The 16,008-nt window shown below is 42.4% G+C and overlaps 1 protein-coding gene across 1 annotated transcript in view; it reads left to right on the forward strand.

The window, feature by feature from the left end:
* The first annotated feature begins 226 nt into the window (after nucleotides 1-226).
* The window catches only part of XRCC2 (X-ray repair complementing defective repair in Chinese hamster cells 2), a 28,276-nt gene continuing 12,494 nt past the window's right edge, over nucleotides 227-16,008 (forward strand). The window contains exon 1 of the mRNA XM_009322506.1: nucleotides 227-247. Coding sequence (XP_009320781.1) covers nucleotides 227-247 — 21 coding nt within the window. The remainder of the gene's footprint in view (nucleotides 248-16,008) is intronic.

Here is a 16,008-nt window from a genome sequence, read left to right on the forward strand (position 1 = left end):
CAAAAGCAACTGCACACATATGTATGTGCAGAACCTCCTATCCAATGGTTTCCATCCTTAAATAAAATTGCTTGCAGATCGAACTAACCCTCTATTACTCTAGCTTGAAAACTGCACATCTTGTCTCCTGTGCACTGAATGGAATATTTTCTCCTATTATTGTCTGAGTCATTTAAAATACCATTCAAATCACTTTCATGCAAGGTAGTTTTTATCAATATCAAACATGCTCAAGTTTCATGGATTGGTAAGTTTCCCACAACATGCTGTTCATAAAGCGTAGATCTGTTTGTCACAACGATGCCATATGAAACCTCATCTGAGGCCCAGAAGAGCTGATGGTAATACAGAACTGATTTCTTCATACGGACCATGAAGCAAACAAGAGATCACAATAATCTGATGAGAGACGATCTTGACATCCTCCAGCCCAGCCTACCTCTGCAGATATGTCAGCTAGACTTGTTCGGACAAGAAAATCAGTTTGTTGTTTGTTTGCTTTTAAAATACATCAAATGAGTCAACACATCAACAAAGCAGCAACATATTTTTCCAGTTACTAAATGCATTTGTTAATCAGCCAAACCAGATATCAAGAAGCCTCTTTGTGGAGATGAAGTCTTTGGTTCTCCAAGTCACCACAAGCACTGTCACACACAACACAAACATCATTTTGATTTAATCAGGCTTTAAGAAAACATTTATGATAGCTGAATACAGCTGTCCAAAATCACGGAGATCCAAACTGCACGTGACAGGATCAACCCCAGAGGCACAAAAAGGGGTCTGACCAAGGCTTGCCGCGGGAATAGGGCACTAGCTGGTCTGAAGCACCATTAAAAGCAACATGCCATTCCTCATTTCCTAAACTCCTGCTATTTATACCAAATATCTTTCCGAGTCTGTTTAACTTTCTCAAGCAGCAGAACTGTTTTTAAAAAAAGGCTTTTGAGGAAAATCTTGTGAATTTTTCAGGTTGCAACAAGTCACACACCAGAAGGGCTCTGAGGCTGGTACTGGCACACAGTACTTGGAGGTGGAAACACAGCCTTCCATGGAGGCCAGGGGCTAATTCTCTTCAGTAACACGAAAATCCTGGCATATTCTTTCTGCCAACAGGAGAATGGGCTGTTTCCTTCTCCAAGGCCTTCCCACAAAAAGATTCACAAAAACTGGAGCTGGACCTTGCTGCTAACTCAAGCAAATACACCTTTATTGGGCATTTGCATATTAAAACCGATTGAGACTCCCCAAAATCTCTAGTTGGACTTAACTCACTACAAGTATTCATCCATTTAGCAGTAAAAATGCTGAGTACGGGGTGTTGTTTTGACTCTAAGTTCACAGGTCCAACATCCAACAGCTGTCACCTACTGCAGAGTGCTCAAACCTGTGGTAGTTGTCCTGTTGACAACTGTCCATGGATTTACACTTTTTTTGCTTCTCTACCCCAAGCACCATAAGGGTTTGTGCCAGCCTGAGCGTTTCTAAGTTATACAACCTCAGTCACCATCAAAACTTAGTATTTCTCTACATGAGATGTCAAAGGAAACACATCTTCCCAAACCAGTATTTTCACCTTCTGCTATATGGAAAAAGATAATTTTCTCAAATACTCTTTGCTGCTTCTTCCCCCTCAGCTCCTGCGTCTCCACTCATACCTCCCTGCATCCAGCTCCACTTGTTTTGGGGGGCTGAAAAACATGTCAACTAACAGACAAACTGGGACTCTTCCGTGAAGTATAGAATTTTGCTAATGAATTACAAAATGTTTTGATACTACTACTGTGTAAATGCAAAACCCAATGGTTCAAGTCTCCTATATCATAGCTTCAGCATTTGCGAAAACAAAGACTTTCAAGTCTGTGGACACCTGGTTTCACACAATACCTTCACGTACACGACAAAGCAACAGGTCTGTTTGGCAACTGGAAAAAAAACCCACAATTGCAGCACCTGTAAACATATGCAAACTGTTCCTAATCTATATATCTCAGCTATGGGTAGCAGTGACGATGCAGCAGCATGGAGTGGGCTGTGGGTGATTAACCAAGTGGGTGGCTCTTCCATTGATCTCTTCACCCTGCTTGTTGCCCAAGCAAAGCAGATCCCAGCTAAATCAAATGTATTTACCCACACTATAAGCAGACCCCCAACTGAGGCAGACATGCATGGCCACTCCACTATTCTGTGGGCCCCTGCATACCAAATTTCCTCTTGCCTATAATCCCACTGTGAGAAATGTTAAGGTTTGTAGCAACTCTTTAGAGCAGCTAAGGAAGAAGTACTTCTGTGGTACTTGTGTGGGTGCGGTGCCTTTCCTCAGATGGTTTTATCTTGTTGTTTGTGGGGGTTTTTTTGCATAAAGTCAGCTATCATTACAGTAGCTGAGGCTGTCACATCATGAGGTTGAAAGTAAGAAAGACTATCAGTAGATGCAAGCAGTGAGGTGAAGATTCAGTACTAATAATCTCAAAGCCTGACAACAAGAAAGTGGATATCACACACTGACAAAATAAGCAGATGCAATCAAGCAGCTGCACCCTTTACAATAGAGCAAGTTTTTCATCTTATCTATTTATTGCAGACCCACTATTACTTTTCCACTTAGCCAGGCACTCTAGCTCCCTCAGGAAAGGTATGGAATTGGCATGAAAAAAATAGGAAAGAAAAGATAGAAATAGGAAAGAATAGAAAGAGAAAAGAAAAAATAGGAAAGAAAAACGTTTCTTACTGTTTGAAAAATGTATCTGCTTCACAGCTTTATGGACAAAATATGGGATTCTAATGTAATTCAGGAGCTCGGAGTTACAGAGAGTGAGGCAATAGTTTAAAGATTCTCCAGCAGTCACAATCTGCCCAGCACACTGCAGGAACACAGCCATCATCACTTACTTCCTAATGACAAAGTCATGGCTCATCTCTGTGCGCCACACCCCTGCCCCATTTCTCATTCTCTGGAATGAGAAAAAAGCATAACACAAGGGGCTTGTTCTATATTGTACTTCTCTAACACAATTCAGTTTAAAAAAAAAAAAATGCCTGCCTGATTTAATAGCCAGAAGGCCAGATCCTCCCCACCTACATCACCAGCAAATCAGCCAGTTTGGCGGAACTCACTCTCAGGTAGTCATTCTGACCACTTACTGCAGTACCAAATAGCTCCCAGGGGAACTAAATGTATATATATATATGTGTGTGTGTGTGTGTATCAACTGTTGTCATCACTTTGGGATACAAACTTGCCTGAGGTCTGAAGAAGAAGAAACATGCGGAGGCCCTAAATGCTGCCTCAAAATTGCTGTGAAGCTTTTGTGCTTCCTGCAAAACTCCCTGGGGGGAAAAAAAAGTTTATCTTAGTATATCCAAGTGAGTCTTATGTGGGAGTTCACTGCAGAACACACGTGGAGAAGATGGTGGTAGCCTTTTGTATCATAACTCAGTGTCTGCAGCACACTCCTAAGATGTTGAAGACCCAGACTGCTCTTTTCCACAGCTCCCACTTCTCAGCAAGATCTTCCAGCCATCAGAATATAAAGTGCTCAATCCCACTCCCATGTGTCTCCTACTGCAGCTGGCACACTGAGCTGCAAAGAAGACAACTTTCAATGGGCCAGTAAGAAAGTAAGCATGAATTTTACTCCTTACTGATGAACATCTCCAGAAGGCAGGAATCTGGTTCTCACTCAGGGACCGCTTGTACTTTTCCATTTAAGAATCCACCTCTCATTACCTACCTTCCTAGAGCCCAGTATTCTTGATCTGTAAGGGAGAGAGACACCCCCAGGCAGTCCCAAGTCAGGCACCTGGTCTCAGGTACACACATCTTCATCCATCGCTTCCCATTGGCTAGCCCAAGTGCTTCTTCCTCAGCCCACAGGCTTCATCATCCCATAGGCTCATTACACACAGAAGGAGAGGTATTGCCTCAGGCACGCTGACATGCCCTCTGAGCTTTCTGTCTTTACTTACTATGTGGAGACCTGCAGGACTTGGGTCAGCTGCTTGGAGTCACTGCCTGATGGCCAGGACTTAGTTTTGAAGCATCATTTCACTTTAACCCAGTGCCTGAAGCTACTGGGTCTATTGGAGTCCTCGGTCATGTTTTCTAAAGCACTTGTGCGACCTCAGATCCCCAGAGTAACTTTCAGACTGACTCATTGAAAACGCTCTCTACAGCCTCCAGTTATCTCTTCAGGCCAAGAGGTAAGCAGGATTGAAAAATAAAAGAGGGGAGGGTATATATGTATATATGCACATAAACATTGTGCTAATATTTAACACCACAATGAAAAAGCATAGAAAGATATTTTACAAATTACATAAACCATTAAGTTTCTGAGTGCAAATGAGGTACTCCGTGATATAAACTAAGGAGACATTTCCCTTTTGGTAGAGGATTCTCTAATGATCCACTGGTTTCTCTTAGCAGTGCTTTGAACTAAGCGGCAGTTCCTCTGGAGGTAGTGAGGTTCAAACCATGCAGAGCTTCACTAGTTAAAAACTGTTCTTTTAAACTGAACTATATGCCAAACAAACAAGAATATAAAAGATCTTGACCATCACTTGACAGTTTCTTCTAAATTCCCCTTTGATGCCCAGTTTGGAGTCCAGCACTTGTGAGCAGGTAATTTCTTCCCCATCCTCTCCAAGCAAACTCTAACAGGGCTGTCTTGTCTCCTTGCAGGTGGCAGGAAGAAATTATCACAAAAAGGAAATCCTATCATAGCCCGATGAGCATTATTTTCAGCAGCTCTGTCTGTTTAAGAGTCCCTGCTCCTTGTACCTCCTAGGTTGCTGCACATAAATCAGAGCAGGGAGCTGAGCTGGCTAACCCCCCCCAACCCTTCTTTTTGAGCCAGGATTTTTTCAGCCAGAGCAGCTCTCCCTTTGCACTTCACCACATGCCCAAATGCTTGTACCAGCATAGCAGAAGGAGGAGTAAGGGAGTGGGAAGGAGTGGCTGGAAGTAGGAAGAGGTGAGGGAGCAGAAGGGACTGCTTCAGCGGCTCTGAGGCCCGCAGCCTAAAAAAATAACTACCTCACTGGGATCAAGTACTGCGAGGGTGCCCTTGTGAGGATGGATGTGCTCTCTCCCTGAAATGCTTCACCTGATGAATCTTTGTGTGCTAGTGAGTGTCTAATTCACTGTAACGGAGATCTACCACTGAATGCACTCATTATTTTCCAGCGCAGACTTTACCTGCTAACAGACAGAGGGTTTAAGGCAAACACCGCCAACATCTCCTTCAGTGTGTCAGCCTTTAGGCCTTTGTATGTCTCTAACTTTGTCGTAGGGCACTAAACAGATTCTCACCTAAAGCAACACTGCAAGCGGGCGTACTGTTGCCTGCGGATTTCACACAGCCTACAGCACAATCACAGAACCTGCAAGCAGCTCGGATATATTTAGTATCCCACATTGTCATTATCATCCTGCAAAAGGAGGTGGGGGGAATAAAGAATAGAAGCAGATGATAAATGCACAGCTGGAGAACGTCAGCAGACATCTCGGCACTGGCTGGGCCTGGTTCACCTCTTGTTTAACTGAAAGGGAGTGGATGACCCTGAGAAAAAGAAAATCAACATTTATTTCTCTTGCCATGGTTAACACCTGGCTGCCCCTGTGAGGACAGCGTTACGGTAATCTGCCAGCCATCATTTTCTGCGCCGAGTCACTGCTGCCACTGAGGGCCGAGCATGCTGGTGAGCAAAGACACAAGTCAAAGAACTGCCTGTGAAGAGGGGAGCACACAGCTGCTACCTGGCTTGAAATACCCTACAGGCAAAGCACAGCAAGACAACATGCCGTAAGGACGTAAGAGACTGATCATAAAAGGTGATAAAATGATAGAAGAAAGCAGTGGAACAGGAGTTCATCTAGGCATACAAAGGTCAATGCATAGTCATAGGTAAGCAGAGATGCTTGTAATTAATGATTTAAATCACAGTTGTTGGGTAATTACCTTGAATTGTGAAATGTGATTATTTTTTCCAAGACAGGATCCCAAGAGAAAAAGGACAGTATTGAAGATGTAGATAAAGTTAGAATTCTACCTCCAAAAGATACTTCCACAATTGCTCAAACTTATCAGGACTGTTTCCCCTTCCTTCTCCAGGCCCCTAATTTATGTCTGCATTAAAACATTAGCAGAGCTGCTTGCAAGGGAGGCAAGATGACCTTCTTTGTGTTCCCTTTCACTGCTCCTGAGACTCCTCATCTATCCAGCTTTGTTTAATTCCTCAGAGGCACCTCATTTCTTGAGAAGGTGGAGAACACTTGCTCATACAGCCTTCAGGCTATAATAATGGGTAAAATAAAACCCAGATTATACCTTTTTTTTACCTCCATGCTAAATTTTAAGATAATTTTGGGGGTTGGGGATTACACTAGTGAAGGCTTTTGTCTGTCAGGGCTTGCTTTGCCAATGGCAAGAGGGAAAGGGGAATGGAGAGAAAGATTCTGGTTATTTTATTTAAAGCTGTTTTTGAAGGAACTATTGGGTTCACTTTAGAAGGGCAGGCAAACATGACAGTCAGCTGAAGACTCCAGATTATGGGGTGAGAAGAGCTTTTCTGGATCCCCATAACTCTGTCACTCTCTAAATAATCCATTTTATTCTTCAACTCAGAAAAAAATTCACCAGTTTTAGTGGCTGTTGTGTTCAATTAGAACCTGTGGTGTTAATCTCAGAATCCCAAGCATATCAGCCCCAATTTCCTCTCTCTTCTTGCAAACCAGTCCTGTTCTTTCCTAGTGCTCTGTTCTCAGCACCCTTAATACCACTCAAACCAGTAGTTCCAGTTAAACGATGCAGATATTTTGCAGACATTTCCATGTTCCACTCTCCTCCTACAACTGCATCTCTTCCTAAGAAGCAGATCTTCCAGCTAACATAGACACAAATCAGTTTGTGGGATGCCAGCAGCAATAGAACGATTTGCTGGAAACTGCAATGGTCTCTCAGAAATCCAGGGACCTTTGTTGATGGCTACGATGTGTCAGAAACCCTGCTCTTGATGCATAGGATCCTTGTAGTCATTTTGAATACCACAGGTAACTTCTGAAACATGGACATGGAGAGGTTCCCAGAAATCCATGGTCATGGGCTGTGCAGCTCCCACAAGTCTGCTACTAATTCCCAACTTTCCATGTTGTCTTAGATCATCTTCTTTATAATCGACCATCCATTTAATAAATCCAAGCTAGTGCTTGCATGCAGGTCTTTGGGAAGCATTGTAACACATTTCTTGCTGCAGTTGCTACCTCAGGTGAAATGACTCTTGTTGAAACTCTGCTGCTGTCAGAGGATTTATACAGAAATTATTTTAGCCTACAGATCTGTCGCAATTCCCTCACAAATTAAAGGGTAGAAACTGTCCTGTGTTGGGTCAGGCAAAAAAACATTTTGGATCACCTCTGGATGGCCTAGCAACAGGGTGTTTCCTTCTGGACGCTTTCATTTCATGCTTCAGAATTTCAGGCTTTGTTTTTGAGATAATAAATTTCACAGAGGAGAAATTAACCTTTGAGATTAAGCAGTGCTTCGAGGTCTCCCTGCAACTGGCTCTGTGGTCACTTGTGGCCAACCTAAATACAGGCTGCCAGCATGAGACAGTCCTGCCCTCTCTCACCTCTGGCTTCACGTTGCCATCTCCATATCAGGGAACTGAGCACCAAAACCAAAGGCAGACTCCTTCCTCTTACCTCCATCAGCTCCCAGCTGGGTCGCAGGGCTGAGCTGGTTCAGTACACAACCACCAGCACAGCCCAAAGGAGGCAGCAAGAACATGTAGCCAGAGAGGGAACACGTCTTGCAGGAGCAGCTTGAATTTATGTTGTTTTAAAGCAATCAGGCAATTGCCTGCACATTGAAAAACCTTAAATTACTAGGTTTGTTTTAGTGAAGTACTTAATTTTCACAGTTAATGTTTCAACGCATTGCTATTCACTGCTGCACTGCTTATCAAAGATTACGGCAGTGAAAGAGGTGACCACGTTTTCAAGTTCTACATAATCTGAGAAAGTATGTCAGAAACCCCCATTTGCAGAGAAAGAATGTTATCATATACTTTTTTCTCCAGAAACTACCATTGCCAAACTCAGTTCTAACCTTTTTTTCAGACTTTTCTGTAAGAAGTCTCTTTCTGTAAACTGTCCCTCAGCAAGTTTGTTATGAACATGCATCATCAGAAAATTCAGGCCATCACTGCTTATGTGAGTGCACAGTTCATACAGTTGATGAAAAAATTGTGGGTTTTATATATATATATTTAGAATTCATTTTCTGCAGATATACTTGAATGTTCACTTACAAATTTGGCGCTTCAGTGAACATTCCCATCAGCGGCTTATTGTCAGAACATTTGCAGAAAATCAAGCATTGAAATAGGTATGAACACAAGCAAAGTGAATACACTTAATAATTAGAGAAATGCTACTTATCCCAAAGTGACTTTTTGCACTAGTGTCAGGATGCACCGAATATAGGAAATCAAAATGCAGGGTGATGTTCCCAAGCCACAACAAGGCTATTCTGTGCTACCCTAACATAACATAACCTCAGATGGCTATTTTCTTTTACAGCAGTAGGAAGAGGTTTCCCATCCTAGGGGAGTTTCAGGATTTCAAAATCAAAAGAGCAAAGTCTTGTTCTCTAATCCACCAGTGAGTCAACATGAACATTTTTTAAATGTTTCATTTCAACTATGGCCCTTTTTCATTCAAATATCTTAGTATAATTAACTTTAAGATCTATCAGAAAAATTGTTTCACAAGACAGTTTTCACACTGAAATTGCTAACCAATCATGTCTCAACAACTTTCAGAAAACCTCCCCCTGAAGTTTTGAAGATGAGAAATCCATCCAACCCATTTTCATTCAATCAAAAGAGATTCCACAAGAACTTTTTGTTTTCCACCAGTCTGTATTCTCTGATAGGAAAACTACTGATTGGTAAACTCTTGACTGACCCTATTCTATGTTGCTACCATGCCTATCTTCCATCATCATAACAGAAGAACCATGAGTACGCCAGATGAACACGGATGAAGCATGCTCTCTTTGCAACACTCCAGATGTGCAACTTCATAAGAGTTACTGCAAGTTGCCTTACACAAGAGAATCTCTGAGGCTGATGTAACATACATCATGGCTGATATAGCTTTCCATAGTACCAGAAGACAGAATGGCTTCTGACAAAGCCAGTGCAAAGCCATCTTTGATCTACACCCATGGTCACAAGATGTCCAGTTGGCACAGATGCAAGAAACTTCTAAGCAAGAAAAACCTAACAGATCTGGGGAGGTCACAAGCAAACTCACTTGTGACTCTTCTAGCTGCTGTGTGGAAACAAAGATTACAGAATCAGAGAAACTAGAATAAGCTCCTGAAGGCCATCTGAACCAACCTCCCACTCAAAGCCAGACTACCACCATTTCTAAATCAAATCAGCCATGGCTGTATTTGGCTGAGTCTTGAAAACCTCCAAGGACCGAGATTCCACAACTCTTCCAAATAATGTATTCCAGTGCTGTACTATCCTCCTACTGAAGAAATATTGCTAATGTCCAGTTTGAATCTCCCAAGATGCAAACTGTGGCCCTTGCCCTCAAATCTGCCCTCAGTTTCCGGTTCTCACAGTAAGTTCCCAGTCTGTATTGCTCCATGAGGTTATTCTGCTCCAGGTACCAAGCTTCACACACCTTACTGAATGCCTTAAGGTCCAATCCACGAGTGTTTCAAAATCCCTCTAGACTGAAGCTCTATTGTTCAGTGTCCTAATCGTTTCCTCTAATTTAGCATCACATGTAAGTTTTCTGAAGGTGCGTTCTCACTGATCAGAATGAAAACGCTGAACAATATCAGCCCCAGTATCAGCCCCACTGCACACAACTATTAACCAGCCACCAACTGGGCATCAGGCCACTGGTAATTGTTCTTCAAACTTCGTGGTCCCAGGCAGTTTTCAACTGATCTAACAGTCTATTCATCTAACCTATACTTCCCCAGCTTCCAGATAAGAATGCTGTGGTGTCAAACACTTTACTGAGGACAAGATATATTGCGTCCGTCACTCCCCCTTCATCTTCTTAGCCAGCCATTTCACGCAACCAGGTTAGTCAAGCATGATTTACCATTGGTAAGTAAATCCATCCTCACTCTTCCTTGCCATTACCTTCTTGTCATTTGCATGTTTGGAAATGGATTCCAAGAGGATGTGCTCCATGAAGAGCATACTTGAGCTTTAGTTGCAGTGGCAAGGCCAGCATCATACAACACCTAAATTTATTCACAGATATCCAGATATTGGGATATGACTCTGGTGCAAGCGCAGCAGTGTAGGTGTAGTCAGGTTAGCCCAGACCCTACAAACAGTCTGGCCACAGCAGCACAGCTTTACTGACCAAGCTTATGTTGGGGCTTATAGCCATGGTGAAACAAGACTGCCATAGTAAATCTGTCATCAGTACCAAAGATGGCCAGTCACTGCAGTAAATATACCCCAGTTCTTTCTAACAGATTTATTTCACAGGCCGTTAAGACTAAGTTGTGAATACCTCCTGGGTGAGTGCACTGTCAAGCCCCAGTTTCAAGACAACAGTCAAAAACGAGGCATTCCTTGAATAGGGTCTGGAGTGTCATCACTGAGGTGAAAGTGTGGTCTAGCTCGAACAAAAGTTTATAGCCTTCTATAAAAACATACCTTTTTCTATTACTACCGGTAGCAGATCTGACAGCTGTTTTCTGTCTACTTATATTTTATGCTTCCTAATTCTAACATATGATGGCACTTCACTTCCCAATATCCAATTGACATTCTTTTGATGTATCTTTTGGGCTAGTGCCTAAGTACATTTGCAAATAGTTTAGTGCTCAATTTGAGGCTGAATATATTCCCAGAATTCCTTTGGCAATCAATTATTTATTACTTACAAGTGTTAAGATCAAAAAGAAAAGAAATAGATGTGTATTTCACGCTGACAGGAGGTCCATGGGGATTACAGAAAACAGAAACTTTAATGCTAGATCTGTGTAAAAAGGGTAAAATGGGGATTCCCTAGTCAGTTTAAAAAAAAAAAAAAAAAAGAAAAAAGAAAAAAAGGGAAATGGCCTGGATTATACAGTTATTCTTCTCGGGCTTTATCTCATGGTTAGAAATGCACGCTCGAACTGTACCATTAGTTCTCTGTACCACAGGGGAAAAGTCTGGTTTGCTTTGGCCAAGGAATACCAGTTAGCTTAGACTCAGTGCCAGCTACCTGGATGCATCTTTTATCAGCGTACCCAGGGTGGCATACATAGCTAATTAATTAAAATACTGATTCATCCCTATTGACAGGCCTAGGATTTGTGTTAATTTTTCAGCAAGGTCACACTGCCTGCATGGCTTCTTTGTCATGTTTGTAAAATCTGGGGCTTGTAAGGGCATCGACATTCAAGCAAAGGGGAACTCGCAAGAGTAGAATTTAGAAAGATCATTCATACTTCATTGAACAGGTGAAGGTGGAGCACATTTTCACAAGCATGTTTTACTGGGGCAAAATTTGCATTATTCCTGTCAGTGGGGTACGAGCAGTGATGGAGGTTCACGAGGTCAAACAGAAGACCTCTCCCTCTGTGGGCTGCAGGACAGAGCACAAGTACTCAAAACGAAACTTCATCTGCAGTCACCGCTGGCTATGAAGGTGTCTTTACAAATCGCGTGCTCTTCTCTGTAAGCCTTTATTTATTTATTTATTGCTAACCTTAAACTGTGCCCCAAAGACAAGCAAGAAAATACCCCTGGCCAGGTCACCAGTACAAAACCAGTCCTTACCTGTGTGATTAATGTCCGAGTAAGGAGTACCTGGCAGCTTCGCAATGAGGCGGTGCAGAATTATTCAGACAGAATGGAAGAAGCAGCAGGAAAAGAACCACCTGGCACAAACAAACACGGAGTAATTCCAACTCAGGAATACGAGTTGATAAAAGGCAACCTGCAGAAATAAGAAATCTAGGCATAAATACAGGTGAATGGCAACACAGAGCAAGTTTATTCCTGATGTAACTCTGCAAGCTGAAATGCAAAGCAGAACATCCAGCAACCAGCTGTGAAACTCCATCACGGATGCCAGAACTTAGTAGTGACCTGGGCTGTTTTTTTCATGGCTAGCAATCCATCTACCAATGGACTAAATTCTTTTCTCTTTTTTTTTCCAGGTTACACAGCAAATCTATCACTTTCTCTGAGGTCAGTGAAATTATAACACCCTTGTAATTTAAGTTACTTATTTCTCAAGTACACAGATAAATTAGACTACCATAAAACTGAGATGCATCTAAAGAAAGTGGCAGCTCTCCAGGTAAAAAGAATCAGCCATCTGCTCTAAAAAAAAATCTAATAAAACCCAGTGACAGATCACTTCACTCATTGAGAGAAACTTGGAACGGTGGGGCTGTAACCAGCCGCATGAAACTAGAGGAGTGACACAAGAGAGGTTGAAAATAATCCGACAGGCAGTTCATCATTTGCTTTGCCACATGCAGATTCAAAATCTACCTTAAGTCTTAATTTTTACTGTTGTTGTTGTTGATGTTATTTTTATTGCTTGCTGAGGTCTCCTTACAACTTTGAGATGGTCTTTAGCTGGTAAACCTTTTGGATTTTGAGCCTTACTAACACAAAGGAGCAGGTAAGACAGAACTAGAAACGAGACCTTTCTATTTTGCTTCTTGGAGTGATTCTTCTGTTTAATGACTTTTTGGATAGTCAATTTGTCACGTTTGGAGTGAAGGTATTTAAGTCTAGAGGTTAATTAGAAAAACAACAGCTGACTTTACTGAAAGAGTTTAATTCAACTATACGAACAGAGAAAAACTGTTTTCAACCTAAAAGATCTGTTTGGAGCTGGTTTGTGCTGGAGTGTCACCCACACAAATCTTGTGAGGGAACATTAAGTGACAATACGCTCAAAATGATGAAGCTTATGTTGGAACAAAATCTCTGCGGCTGAAAAAAAAATGCTTAAAGGAGGAAACATTTACATTCCAGTTGCTAATTTAGCTATTACTTAATTAAATATAAAAGTTTGGTGTGTTTTTTGCAAACATCTTCACACAATCTAATTTTCTTGTCATCACATTGGTTTTCTTCATGCTTTTCCCTTTTGTTTAAGCTCTTACCTCAGGCCTTATTCCAGGATAGAGTGTTAATTCTTTAGACTGACTGTATTGTAGACCAACTGGCAATTTAAAGTTAGGACTTTGCTTCTTAAAAAAAAATTGTTTCTGTAAACAGTAGACTTGGTTCTCTACAGCCCCGGGGCAGCTGGGCTAGTCCTTCCTTCCCCAGAACCCAGCCCAGTTTCCTTCTGGTGGCTGAAATTAGCAATGATGAACATATGAATGAATGAGCAAATACCCCCAACAAAATAATAAAAAATAATTTTGCTCAGGGCTGCAACTCCACTTAAAATACCTTCCTCTCTTGCACTGTCATTTTCTCTCCCTACGATGAAGGTCTTAAACATGTGCAGTGGAAAACACAGCATCCCAGTGTGGAAGATGCTCAAAATCAACATTGGGAAAGAGGAATTTTCTCCACAATACACATTTCATAAAGATGAAGATGCATACCCCTAGAGTCTGATCTTTCTGCTATTAGAAAGTCATTGCTCTGGCTGCGGAATTGCTACATAAACAGTGCCTGTGGCTCAAGGGGCACCCTCAGGCTCCCCACATGCCAAACAAAGGAAGACTAATTTTCTGCCTCTAGAAACAGGAGTGCTGGGGCATAGAGTCCCTGGATAGCATGAGCTACTTACAGCTATACTGCGTTAAGGAGGATTCTGCACTAAGGAGGTTTCTGCTATTTAGGAAGGAAGGGTAAGGAGCGGGTAGGATCCTGTACTCTTGGATCACACACTATCACTGAGGAACTGCAGAGAAATGTGAAAGAATGCGATGCTGACTGCTGAAGTGCAGAGGGCGGGGGTTTAGGTAGACAAAGATCTACATAAGGCTGGTTTGGGGTTAAAGTTTGAAGTGTGCATCATCGCCAAAATCTAGCTTTTGATCTGCAAAGAAGAGAAATGATAGTATTGACAGACGAAAAAAGCACAATGTGAGTCTTTATTAAGGCAGAGTGCTGTCAAAGGAAGAATCAATTTTCTAACTTCACAATGCCAGCCACACTGGATGGAGCAAATGAATGCGAAGGTAACATATGAGAGGTGGCTACGGCAATCTGCCTGTCAAGGCAACCAGCGTATTTGATTTACACATTTCTAACTGTTATGTACTAAGTATGTCAAGCAATTAAATACCTTTTTTTTTTTTACTGCTCGGGTGAATTCAATGTTTTTACCCTTTCTCTCTTGAATCTTTGTTGCCATCGAACTGTGATTACTTCATCCTGCATGAGACTGTAATACCAAAAACTGTGTTCACCCATGCAGTAGAAGAGCTCCCATAGGACCCTATTGGGATACAGGCAGTGGTAAGTGATGAGGTAGGAGTGGGTTTCAGTCAACTGGCATTTATGCGTACTGTATATTTTATGTCTCCGAATTCAAGTAGCAATCACTTTTTAAAAATCAGTGCAATGGCTTTAATTAGAGGAGAACAGCAACAAAGAGCCTGTAATTAAAACAAACAACAAAATCTTGTGGTTGATGCAGTGAGCAGTGTCTTTGTCATAAGTCACAGCAAGTCCCACTCTACCCTTGGGTTAGGTTCAATTGTCAGTTAGCTTCAAGGGCAATCACTTCTAATTAACAAGTCTTTTGAACTCTTCCAGGGAACATGGCCCAGACCTCTGCGGTACTGTAACAATAGTCAGACACGCAGCTCTTAAGGTTGTCTGTCCCTTATGTTGGCTTCTTCCACAATGCGAGGCAGAAACTTCCTTCAATAAAATTAAACTAATAGTACTGTAGTCGCATTTGCATGCCATTTGTCCCCGCACAGCCATCCAAGTCTTTCTCACTAGAGAACTAACCACCTTCCATGCTCTTGATAATTTTGCACGTGTATCCATACACAGAGAAGAAGGAAGGCTACTACAGCTGTCCAAAGAGACCATCCGCTTTCTGTACTTCAATGAGCAGTATTAGAACTCGACACTAAAAATACTGGTTTGAGTTGGGTTAAATCTGACTGACCTTGCGGAGGTGGCATCCATCTGAAACCCTGAGTTAGAGTCAGGTGGCAACAACAGGGTGTTTTGAACAGAGGGAGCAGTGTATTTTGGGCTGAAAGAGGGTTGAAAGAGTAAACAAAGCCACCACCTCGCATCTGAGGTTAGATTTTTCTGATTTGTGGTGTATTCAGGACCGAGCTAGGAGAAACTCTTTTTATATAGACAAACATGATTTCTTTGAAGAAACAAAGAACTCTTACCACCAGTTTCTCCTCCCAACTGTAAGAACATGCAGTATCGCCAATAACCTCGCTAAACCCAAAGGGATGATGTCATTACTGCTCTTTGATATGCAGATACGGGGAGTTGCTATTCTTATCCTACTGTTTTTGCATTTAGTTTATGGAAAACACAAACAGGTTCTCCACGTTTTCCCGTGCTCCTCTCTCTCGCTGCCTCAGGTTGCCCAACCGCAGCAGGTGGGCCGTGGTCCTCGGGAGGAGCAGGTCCTGCTGCCGGCCATGGGTGCGCAGCCGCCCACGCGAGGGACTCGCCGGGCGGTCGGCTCCTGCCCTGGAGCATTACGCACCACACGAGCCCAGTTCGTTCAAGGCACATTATTTAAAATATTCCAGACCCCTTTTAATCTAAGCCATAATTGATAGCTGGCTTTTGCAAAGAGCAATTTTGCAGGCGTCAAGAGTTTAATTGTGGCCGCGCTGACGAGCTTCCCTTGAGTCACATCTACCCCAGTGTCACAGATGAGCATTCCTTGAGTCACGCCAACCCCGCCAGCTACCCCCGCTTCATCAGGAGCATGGAAAAAAACCCACAAACAGGTCCTCTAAAAAACAATAATTAAACCCCCGCCTCCCTACAGTGACC

Source organism: Pygoscelis adeliae, unplaced genomic scaffold (assembly GCF_000699105.1).
Source record: "Pygoscelis adeliae isolate BGI_AS28 unplaced genomic scaffold, ASM69910v1 Scaffold123, whole genome shotgun sequence".
NCBI classification, from domain to species: domain Eukaryota; kingdom Metazoa; phylum Chordata; class Aves; order Sphenisciformes; family Spheniscidae; genus Pygoscelis; species Pygoscelis adeliae.